General features: G+C 40.1%; 1 protein-coding gene across 1 annotated transcript; it reads left to right on the forward strand.

Moving 5' to 3' along the window:
* The first annotated feature begins 591 nt into the window (after positions 1-591).
* Positions 592-975, forward strand: LOC147637153 (uncharacterized). The gene has a single exon (XM_086801014.1). It carries the CDS (start codon positions 592-594, stop codon positions 973-975), a length of 384 nt encoding a protein of 127 aa, XP_086657140.1.
* Positions 976-12,031: the final 11,056 nt, after the last annotated feature.

Consider the following 12,031-nt stretch of genomic DNA (forward strand, 5'->3'; position numbering starts at 1 on the left):
TAATGGTGATGCCTTTAGTTTGAATATGGATAATATGATTTGAGTAAATCATACGATGCGTTGTAAACCTATGTTTCAATGTACTTGTAATCTATGAGAAGTGTTTTTAATACAAGCACAATTTGATGTTTCTTTCTCAATATCTTGGGTGTTATTATCTTTTTCTCTCGTAAAGTTTTTCAAGATTATCGAAAGCATTATTTTTTATTCACAGGGCTCATATGGATTTAGGATTTTTCACACAACATGTGTGCATGAAAGACTATATGTATAAAATTTCAACGAATTTAGAAGTTTTAAAATTTTTATCTTTACTAAAAAAATATAATAAAAATTACTCTAAAAATTATATTACTTTAAACATGGAACGAAGTTCTAGAAACCCTAGGGAATTAGTGAGATGTTACATCAAAGGGGCTCTTATAAATAAGGAAATTACTAAATATAATAAAAATTACTAAAAAATTTAAGAGCTATTTATTTTCATTCTATAAAAATAAAATATAAGTTATATTTTCAGTTTTTGAAGTTATAAATATAAGTTTAGAGTCTTTCATTTTCATTCTATTCTTGTTTATCTTCTTCAAGAACATGGCTTGCACGAAGCAGACTCCTAAGAGGGTTGATCCCATGAAGGTCAGGCCCCCACCACCACCCACACATCGCAAACGTCACTGGTTGTTGGAAACCCGGCACTGTTGCTCTTCGGGAAATCAAAAAGTATCAGAAGACGGCATACCTTCTGATCTCGAGGAGGCATTTTTATCACCCCTCGTTAGGGAGATTATGGATGATTTTAACGTGAGTCGGCTATCTCAATGGCATCGTTGGGTCGACAATAGTGAGTCTCCCACACGATGGACAGCAGTAGATTTGGAAGCTCTTCAAGAGGTTGCTGAAGCTTTTTTAGTGGACATATATGGTGACACAATGTACGTAGCAGTCCATGCCAAAAGAGTCACGGGCCATCACTGACAAAGATATGCAGCTAGTTCTACGCATGCGAAAGTGGAGGGAAGATTATGGTGATGATGAGCCACAGTTTAGGGTTTAGGATAATCTCATGTATATTTCACAATGTAATCTCATGTGATCATGATGTAAATGCTTTACTTAATGAAAATATTTTTTTTGATCCTTGCCAAGTGTCTACTTGTATTGTGATTTCAATTTCAAATTAACGATTAAATATTATTTGTTGATCGCACGAATGCAACAAAACTTCAAAAATATATTTTTTGTTAATATAGAAACTGCTACATCATGACATAGAAGCAAGTAGAAAAACCCTCTCTGCGCCTCTTAGAACTAGGCTCAGCAGAGGCAATAGGAGGTTTAACACTAGTTTGGTACCAAAACAGGACACTTGAGTGTCCTTTTTTGGGGGTTGCGAAAAAAAATCAAACTCCTAATGTAGGCTTTAAAAACCAAAATGCTTCATTGGGCATGTAGAACATAACCCTATGCTTATGTAAAAAATGCTAAACATATAAAATGCCTTTTTATTTGGAAGTACATAAGCAACAAAGTAGCATATGTCTTGAAAATGAACATTTTTCAGGATTTTTCCAAATATGCAAGCATCATTCTCTCAAAAAAAAATCCAATGATATCAATAGCATTTTTCCCAAGATATTTTGATAGCATACATCAGTCCAAGGAGGTAGAAGTTCACTAAAAAAATCATTTTCCTTTCCTAGAATTTTTTCCAAAAAAGTTACATAAAATCAGTAAAAGTAACGTGTATTATCAAAACTCAATCACGCCACTAAAAAATAATGTAGCCCTATCAATGAGAATGTTGATTATTGGTTTTTATGCTTGAGATGAGATAAATAAGCCATAATTTGATGTGTATGACACTAACTTAGCCTCCACTTAAGTAGGTTCTTATCGCCTAGTTCTAAAAAAACTGTAAAAAATAAAAATGCAAAATTTGATCACCTTTTATCAAAAACTAATCATAACTATGCTTGCACAAGTAGTCTACACCTATAGTTACAACAAATAATGCACTTACACAGCTTTTCCCTTTGATGAAAATCAAAATTAGGCTCATAATTAGACATTTTATGTATTAAAAACAGGTTGCGCAAAAGGCCATGTATGAGAAGAGGCCCAAAAAGTGGCTCTGAAGTTTTGGAAAATTCAAAACAAAGTAGTATTTACCCTATATAACATGGGTGCACCTCAAGTTTTACATTATTAGCTTGCATATGGAAGGAGAAAAATTCATGCTCCACCTGTATAAAAAACATCATTTCAATATTAGCGAGTCAAAAATTTATCCAATAATTATCGTTTGATGATTCCAGGATTTAGTTTACATCATGGGCTTTCCATCAAGCCAAATTTCATGATCAAACTATGTCCCTTCTAAAAGTTATGTCCAAATTACTACTATTTTGAAAACAGCAAAAATCATGCGTTTTATCAGCATGTGTCTAAGAAAATTAAAATATTGCCTTGCAAAAGCTAAGAAAAGTGCAATTTAAAAAATCTCAAGGATTTTTTGGGTCTTGAGGAACATCTGTGGATGTTAAGCATTTCAAAACTCTTAATAGATTGCCCACAAAAATTCAAGAAAAATGCTAACTTTTCAGGACACTTTAGTGTCCAATTACAGAACTAGTGTTAAGCAAAGGAATTACAACAAAATTTCCTTCGATCTCGAGCTGGATAGCATGAAGATCAATCTTTCTAGTGGTAAGACCTAGGCAAACTAGTGGAATGAATCTTTCCCCCACGTTGAGCTTCGAACAAGTATAGGAGCTTGCAGCGCTTCACAAGCACCACCTTCTCTAAGCTTGATTTCATAGGCATGGACTTGAATGCAGTAGCCTTTGTTAAAGACTTGATCTTCATGAGAGAGACTTGTCCATTAGGGAAGCATACTTTGTGAAAGACAATAATGTCTTGAAAGATTTTGCCAATGTACTTCAAAGCTCCATCCTGGACTCTTCCTCCACCGCTCCTTGTTCCACCAGCTCTAGATACAAACTCATCGACAAAGACAATTTCTTGAAGAAAAAATTTGCATGCAAAAATAAAATATTAAAAATTATTCCAAAATACAATTGCATGAAAAATAATATTTTCAGATGAGATGAAATTGTCTGTGCGGGGCCTCAGGGGCCTTGGGACCCCACACATGTAATCTAGGATGCATCAAGGCCCTGCAGGCATGCCAGCCGAAGGAGGCTAGCGAGATGATGGCCCTGAATCTGCAGATTCAGGGACATCCTCGCCAGCCTTTGGCTGGCATTGCAGATTCAGGGCCATCCTCACCAGCCTTCGGCTGACATAATGCTTGGAGGGTGCTGATGCATCCCAGATTACATGTGTGGGGTCCCAAGGCCCTTGAGGCCCCACACCAAAATTTTCAAGAAGATTTAAATTTTTTTAAACGTACCTTCTCAGCCTCATCATTTTGTTTCCCATCTTATGCATCTAGGGATGCCCCAGGGATGACTCTATCACCATGTACAGGGTCCGAGAGGTCAATGCGTGATCGAGGTCCAAAGGGATGTTTGACATTCCGACCAATTGTTTCGAGCTCATTTGGTGGATCTCTTGATCAGTGCCAGATTCACACTGTGATTGCGAGGATGGGCTTGAAAGGTTTCTCTCATATTTGAGCTTTCCTTTCAACCCAAGAGCTACTTCTATCTGCTTCAGAGGCTCGAGATGTGTATTATGCATATCCATTTGATCTGGAAGGATGCTTCGTGGTGGTTTCTTATCTTTTCTATCAAGATTGCCACATGAAACCATTGCCTTGGAGTTGGCATGCTTCAGATTTCCTTTTGATCTAAGTGGAAGCTTAGCTAGCTTCATCATTTACATTAGGTATCTACATTTTTCATTTGACCCAGGTGGTTAGAGAGCCATTGTCTTGGACTTCAGATGGCTTGGACTTCCATTTGATCCAGATGGTTGCATCATTACCTTCATCATTGAAGGAATTCCATTATCCTTTCCATTTGACCCCGTCATATGACTCATGTGTTAGTCTTCTCTGACATTGACATTTAGTCATGGTTGTGATTTTTAGCTTTTTGTACATAGCCACTTGTATATATATATTTTTTATGTGCATGACCACCCTTCCATTTTGAGTATGAAATCATTATAGGAGGAGATGGTTTGTAACAAAGTAATCATATATGCACATACACATGTATGGTTTTGGGCATAGGCACATGGATCTTAGGCATAGATTTGTGGCATTGACATATTCTTATCTAGTGTGAAATGGCCAAACACTATATAAGTAGCCATGGTATAGCCTATTATACCTTTTATGATGACCATTATGATCTTTTGACTACTATCTCATTTCTTGGTGCTTATGCCGAAGCTTTCATGTGGCTGATGCATGGTAGTCTTTGTATGTCTAGGTGCTTCTCCCTATGATGAGTGGGACATGTGTGTACTCTATGCTAATGAGTGCAATCTCCTAGGTCCCTTCATTGTGCAACTCTTCGATATTCTTCCTCGAAAAAGACTCCTAGAGACCACTCTTCCTCAAAAAGGACGTGTGAGAGTATTCAAATTCCACTGGAATGTGGTGAGAAATGCCGATAGGGTTCACTCCATGAGCAAAGAGGATCAAAGACTTAGAAATTGAAATATTTTAGAGTAGATGCCCTAGTTAAAGTTAAGGAATCATTAAGTCCCAGATGAGGATACACATCGATAACTTAGAAAGAAATGAAGAGGGGAACTCATTAGATGACATGAACCTTTCTCACAGTGTGGACCTTTCTTGAATCTAAGAGAAATTTCTCTACCCCAAAACACATAAGGTACATAATGTGGACCCAAAATATAAGCTGGCATTGTAATTATGCCATAGCTCTAGTAAAACTAAAGTGACATACAACCTATCAACCACTAGTGGAATATCAACCATAATCTTATCAACAATCATGCTAGTAGAATAAGTGAGAAGATGTTTTCCAGGCACCATATCATCCATATGTTGGAATTAGGGTTGCAGGAAAGCACACAAAGCTTGGAGAAGAAGAAGCAAGAATGCACACAACACAAAGTGTATTAGATTGTGTCAATGTACAAAGATAAGTTAGCCCTAGAAGGATGGGCGTATATACAAGCCGGGGGAAAAAACCTCCTAAAGAGGGAAAAAGTGCCCCGGCGGTCCTAAGTGTGTTCACACACATCACTGCCTATATATATATGGCAACAAATCCCCCCTGGGAGTGATGGTGTGAACGAGAGCTGGCACTCATGTATAGGGGAGTGCCATGCCCGAAGTAGATCAGTCCACAAAGGGAAGCAAGCCCAAAGCTTTGCGGAAAGCTTAGAACTTCTCACGAGGAAGCGCCTTTGTGAAAAGATCGGCGAGGTTGTCCTGTGTTGGCACATAGGCCAAGCTGATCTCTCCTGCTGAGAGTCTCTCCCTGACATAGTGATAATGCACCTCAATGTGCTTTGTGCGAGCATGAAAAACTGGGTTTCTCGCAACTGCCAATGCACTCTGACTGTCAGTGAAGATAGAGGTGGCAGACTCCTGTCCAACACCCAAGTCAGCCATAAGCCGTCTGAGCCACACACACTCAACCGTAGCTGTGAAAGCTGCCCTGTACTCAGCTTCACAACTAGAAGTGGCCACAGTAGGTTGCTTCTTGCTCAACCAAGATATGCATGAGCTACCGAGCATGAAACAAAAACCACTTGTGGACACTCTTGTGTCATAGCAACCAGCCCAATCTGAGTCCGAAAAAGCATGTAAATCTGGCGGCAAACGATCCCCCCTTGGGATAAAACAACCCAAGATGTATGGTGCCACTCAAGTAGCGAAAGATGCGTTTAACTGCCTTCCAATGCTGAGACCCTGGGCTATGCATAAACCTGCTCACCTGTGAGACTGCAAACTGAATGTCCGGCCTCGTAATGCATACATAAATGAGGCAACCAACAGCTGTCTGATAGAGTGTGACATCAAAGTGATCTCCAGCATCATGAAGACTCAACTTCAAACCTGTCTCCATTGGAGTAGCAATAGGCTTGCAGTCTTCAAGGCCAAATCTCCGCAACAATGTCTCAATATACTTTGTCTGACACAAAGCAATACCTCCATCACACTGCTTAAATTGTATCCCCAAATAATGATGCAAATGCCCCAAATCTGACATCTCAAAAGAGGCATTCAAATCAGCCTTAAAATCAGCAATATGACTCTCATTTGGTCCTGTGAGCAGCATGTCATCGACATAGAGAGCAATGATTAGATGTACACCATCCACACGTTTAACATACAAAGTGCTTTCTGTTGGACTATTCTGAAACCCATGTGCAGTCAAATATGCATGTATTTTTTCATACCAAGCTCGTGGAGCTTGCTTTAAACCATATAAAGCCTTTTTTAACCTGCACACTTTGTTTTCCTGCCCTCTTTGAACAAAACCACGAGGCTGCGATACATACACCTCCTCATGCAAATCTCCATTTAAGAATGCAGTCTTTATGTCCAGCTGATGTACATTCCAACCATTATGAGCTGCCAATGCACAAATGCTACGAATGGTAGTCATACGACAAGTGGGAGCAAAGGTCTCATCAAAATCAATGCCCTTTTCTTGAGCATAACCCTTTGCAACAAGTCTAGCCTTATAGCGATCAACACTGCCATCTGGCTTTCGTTTCAACTTAAAAACCCACTTACATCCAATGGCCTTTTTACCAATAGGCAAATCACACAAAGACCATGTACCATTCTTCATTATAGCATCATATTCACTTTGCATTGCAGCCAACCAATTTTCTGAATTTTGTGCCTCATCAAATGAAAGAGGTTCTTCCTCTTCACACATACTAGACACAGCCAAAGCATAACAATCTGATGCATAAGAGGCATGCTGAAAACCTGAACGAGTACGACTAGGCATAGGTGCATCAATCTTACTATCACGCAAGGTTTGCACCAGCCATTTAGGCATACCTCTAGTCTGCTCATTTTCAGCCCTATCCTCATGAATTACATCCTGTAAATCTGCATCAGAAATAGGCTGATCTATGATGTCGTTTGAAATCTGCATAGGCTGAATATTTGCCTCATTAGGACTTACATTTGAATTCCCACCTGTAAACAGAGGCAACAATGTATCAAATACATCCCGTGAGCTCACACCTGTCTCTTTGGTACATGATAACAAAGGCTGCACAGCATCTTCTACAAAAACAACATCTCGACTAATCAAGATACGCTTTGACTGTGGATGATACAATCTGTAACCTTTGCTTTCAGCACTGTAACCAACAAAAATGCATTTGACAGCCTTATCATCCAATTTTCTGCGTTGTTGCACAGGCACTAAAGCATAGGCCAAGCAAGCAAAGACACGCAAGTGACCAATAGAAGGCTTCCTGCCATGCCAAGCTTCATATGGAGTAATAGACTGCAAGGCCTTAGTGGGACACCTGTTGAGTACATATGCAGCACACATGACAGCCTCAAGCCAAAACGCATGTGGCAAAGCTTGGCTCTTGACCATACATCGTGCCATCTCCATAAGTGACCTGTTTTTCCTCTCAGCAACACCATTTTGCTGAGGGGTATATGGCACTGTACATTGGTGTTTTATCCCACGACTAGCCAGAAATGCATCAAACTCTTTAGACATGTACTCCCCCCCTCGATCAGTACGGAGGGTGCCCACAGTATAATTGGATACATTTTCAACCATAAGAAAAAACTGTTTGAAGCACAATAACACTTCGGACTTTGCCTTCAGTGGATATACCCATGCATGCCTTGAGTAATCATCAATGAAAGTCACGAAGTACAAGTGTTTACCAAATGACGGAGTTTGCATAGGCCCACATACATCACTATGTACAAGCTGCAATTTGCGAGTGGCCCGCACAGAACCATCCTTTGGAAACGCAGAACGCTGCATTTTGCCCAAAATACAGCCTTCACAAACATGTTTCAATGGTGCCTCAAGAGGGGGCAATGAAGCAACCATATCAAATTTCTGCAAACGCAGCAAACTAGCAAAGTTCAGATGACCAAAACGAGCATGCCATAGTTTTGCATCTGAAACTGCCTTTTCATCAGAAACTGCATTTGCTGAATCTTCCACACACTTGTCATAAGAATTGAGCCTATACAGCCCACGAAACAAGGTTCCAGATGCAATAATCGTATCACCAAAAGTCAAATCATGAACAGTATATCTGTCATCCACAAATTTGACTACAAATCCAAGTCTAGCAAGCGCAGAGACAGACAATAGATTCTTCTTTATCCCTGGCACATACAAAGCATCTGAAAGTGTGAAAGCGCTGCCATTTGCAGCAGTAAGCATAATTTTACCAACGCCCTTCACTGGGTAAGAAGCATTATTGGCACATGTGACAGTATTCCCATTAGGGACAGCCTCAAGAGAAGTGAACATATCACGATGCGAGGTAATGTGCTTTGTAGCACCACTGTCAAAATACCAAACATGAGAGTCAACAGAAACTGCCAAACATGCATCATGTACAGATGGGTCATACTGGCAATACACGCTAAACGCCCATTCTTTATCCTGCACAACATTTGCAAAATCTGCATTTGTAGAAGCATCCGCTATTGTGGCTGCATTTGACTCTTTCTTCTTTGCCTCTTTAGCCTTTAGCTTAGGGCAATTCTTAATGACATGATCATTTGCCTTACAATAGTTGCACCTGGTCTTTTTCTTGCCTTTATCAAGAGCCTTCTCAGACTTATTGTTACTACCTGTGGAAGGAGAAGAAGTTGCAGACCTACCAATAGGAGAAGAAACAGTGGAAGGGGCTGCCTTACCACTTCTTCTCTGCTGCTGGGCAGCAATAAATGCTTGATCAACTGCACGCTGCCTGGCCCTGTTTTGCCTGGACTGCGCTTCTTGCAAGAGCTTGTTGACTAAAGTATCGTACTTGACAGCATCAGGTCTGTCCTCATTAAGAAGTCTCCATGTGGAAGCAAAAGTCTGATATGTCTCAGGTAAAGCATCAAGAACAGTCTGCACAAGAGAATGATCAGGAATAATCTCACCTGCAGAAATCAACTGTTCTTTGAGATCTTTAATCTCAGCAAGAAAAACATTCATGTCATCATCTTCTTGCATAATCTTCAATTCTAGCTCTTTACGCAGGTAAGCGATTTTTGCCTCGTTACGACCTGCATACAAACCAGCTAGAATATCCCAAGCTTGTTTTGCTGTTTTAGCTGAACGAATATGTGGGGTGATGTTACGTTTGACAGAAGGTGCAATCAAGGCATGAGCCTGCGCATCTTTACCATCCCAACGAGCTTGTTCAGCAGTGGGTAAAACAGCACCAACAGTAGAGCTGCTAGAACCTGCAACATCCTCAACAGATCCTACATCCACAGAACTTGGACGTATATCCATACCCTGCACAATGTTCCACACTCCTTTTGCAACCAAAACATGCTGCATCATGTATGCCCAAAGTGGGTAGTTGCTGTCTCCATCCAGTTTGTCTTCAGCAGACAACATGCGAAATACATCATTGCTGTTATCAGCCATGGCCACTGACTGAAACTGATGCAAAAGCTGCCTGTAATGAAGCAAAGACTGAATAGAAAACAACTCGTGCTATGTAGCACGGTCCACAATAGAGTACGTATGCCTGTTTTGCAGAAAACTGCACTATCGAAATTTCTGCAGAAAATGACGAAAACACCTGTGCAGAACTTGAAATGCAAAAACGGAGCTCGAAACGACCTCAGATGCAAATTCTGAGAACGCATAGGCCTACGGGCTTATTTGCAGAGTATAGGGACCTGCAAGCGCTCGTGAAAACTCACCTCAATCGGAGAACGTGAGTCGGAGGGTGCTGACGGTGTAGCCCTAGGAGCCGATGCCTGCTCTGATACCAATTGTTGGAATTAGGGTTGCAGGAAAGCACACAAAGCTTGGAGAAGAAGAAGCAAGAATGCACACAACACAAAGTGTATTAGATTGTGTCAATGTACAAAGATAAGTTAGCCCTAGAAGGATGGGCGTATATACAAGCCGGGGGAAAAAACCTCCTAAAGAGGGAAAAAGTGCCCCGGCGGTCCTAAGTGTGTTCACACACATCACTGCCTATATATATATGGCAACACCATATCCACATTGGTTGAGCTCGATATCTCAATACTCCCCCTTGAACTATACTCCATACCCTACACTCCAAGCTTCTAAACCTATGAAGCTTCTCTGTACACATTGCCTTCGTGAAGAAACTAGAGTCACTTGATCCTATGTGCCACCATAGACCAATCCACATCACATTGCCTTCGTGAAGAACCTAGAGTCACTTGATCCTATGTGCCACCATAGACCAATCTAGATCACTTATTACTAGAACCTTCTCCCTCATCAAATGATAATGTGCATCTCCTTAATGTGCTTCCCCCTAGCATAATACACTAGTTGCTGGCCAATTGTATGATACTCCTATTGTCACACAAATAATGACATCTACCTATCGATTGGATCACCCATATCTATAAGTAGCTTGTGAAACCAAGCTTCCTCACATGTCACCATTTTTAGAAGATTGAACATGGACCCTCAAGCATGCATGGCTATGGTGTTCTTAATCCTAATTATTGTGATTAAAGAGCACTAAAGCTATGGTGGGTGTAGCCTAATTAACAACATAATGATGATCCTAAACTTAAGCTTACCTCAAGAACAATTAGTTATAAGATGGAAACTTGTACTCATAGAGAGGCTTGCGAGTAGCTTGTATTCATTTCTTGAAAATGACCCTTTTTATGTGAGGAGGGTACACCTCTTATAGATGTGCTCATGTGGGATAATGTCCAAGTGTGATGTGGTTGCATTCTCCTTTGATCTTGGTCCTCTACTCATACCTTGCCCTTAAAATGGCACCACAAATTTTAACAGCCCCCTTGGTGCCATGATGTATAGGCTATTGCAAGGTGGTTGGATGTGAGTTACAAAATATCCATCACTTCCCCTTAGTGTAACATGCTACTTAAGGTGGTCAAGTGTGGTGTTAAAATATGTCATCACCCCCCCTTGGTGCATAAATTGCTACCCTCAGATGGTTAGGTGTGGTAAAAGCAAAAGAGTATGTCTACTCATTTGGTGATCTTTTATAATCATGGGCTAAGGTGGTGAGGCTTGTTGATGTAGCTTTGGCTTAGAAGAGATGCTCCTCGGGGGAGTTGTCTTCCTAGTTCTTCAGTATGTATTCTTCTTTCTTATGCCCAAGTTTATTGTAGTGTCCACATTTGGGCTTGTGTTTGAGTTTGCACTCTCTTTTGAAGTGTCCTTTGCTTTCGCACACTGGTAGCATTCTTTTATGCCTCTGTTGGTGTAGAATGTTTATTCCCTTATTGTACTTTGTGTTTAATTCATTAGCCTCTTCTCTTCTTCAAGTAGGGATGAAATACAACCCTAATATGTTGGTTCAGGTAAATTCTTTAGAGTAGTGCACCATATTCCTTTGGCATGCTTTCTATAAGTATGGCAAAAAATGCCATCCTTTTCACCTATCTTTGCATCACTGCCATCCAATTGGGTCATGATGCTTTTCGTTTTGCTTATGAATTGTGCTAGTGACTCATGAAATTCCATCTTTAAGCCATAAAATTCTATTTTCAAATGGATTTCTTGATTTTTAGCCTTGGAACCAAATATTAAGTTTAACTCGTCCCATTCTTGTTTTGCTATGGTTTTGGAATCGATTTGATGAATAAGGTTTGTGTCCAAGTGTAATCTAATCAATGATAGTTCCTGTTCATCTTTTTTAGTCCAATCATCCATTAGATTAGCGGGTGTATTCTCCTTAATTAATTTTCATATGTTCTTGTGCATGAGAAGATACTTCATTTGTGTGGCCCAGTTGTAAAATACTTCCCCATATAACTTCTCAACATTCATGATAATGCTCTTACCAGAGTTTTTTTCTCAGTAGCGTCTAATTGCTTACAAGAGCGGCATTTTGAATGTTGTTACAAGTAGTTATGTGATCCCGTGAAATCTTCTCTAAAGGCTTC

The sequence above is a fragment of the Cibotium barometz genome, chromosome 7 (genome assembly GCF_041138505.1).
Source record: "Cibotium barometz isolate CiBa-2024 chromosome 7, ASM4113850v1, whole genome shotgun sequence".
In the NCBI taxonomy this organism is placed as follows: domain Eukaryota; kingdom Viridiplantae; phylum Streptophyta; class Polypodiopsida; order Cyatheales; family Cibotiaceae; genus Cibotium; species Cibotium barometz.

Bases quoted from the DNA above. Each gene is read 5' to 3' on its own strand.
- LOC147637153 (XM_086801014.1), top strand. From the start codon at position 592: ATGGCTTGCACGAAGCAGACTCCTAAGAGGGTTGATCCCATGAAGGTC.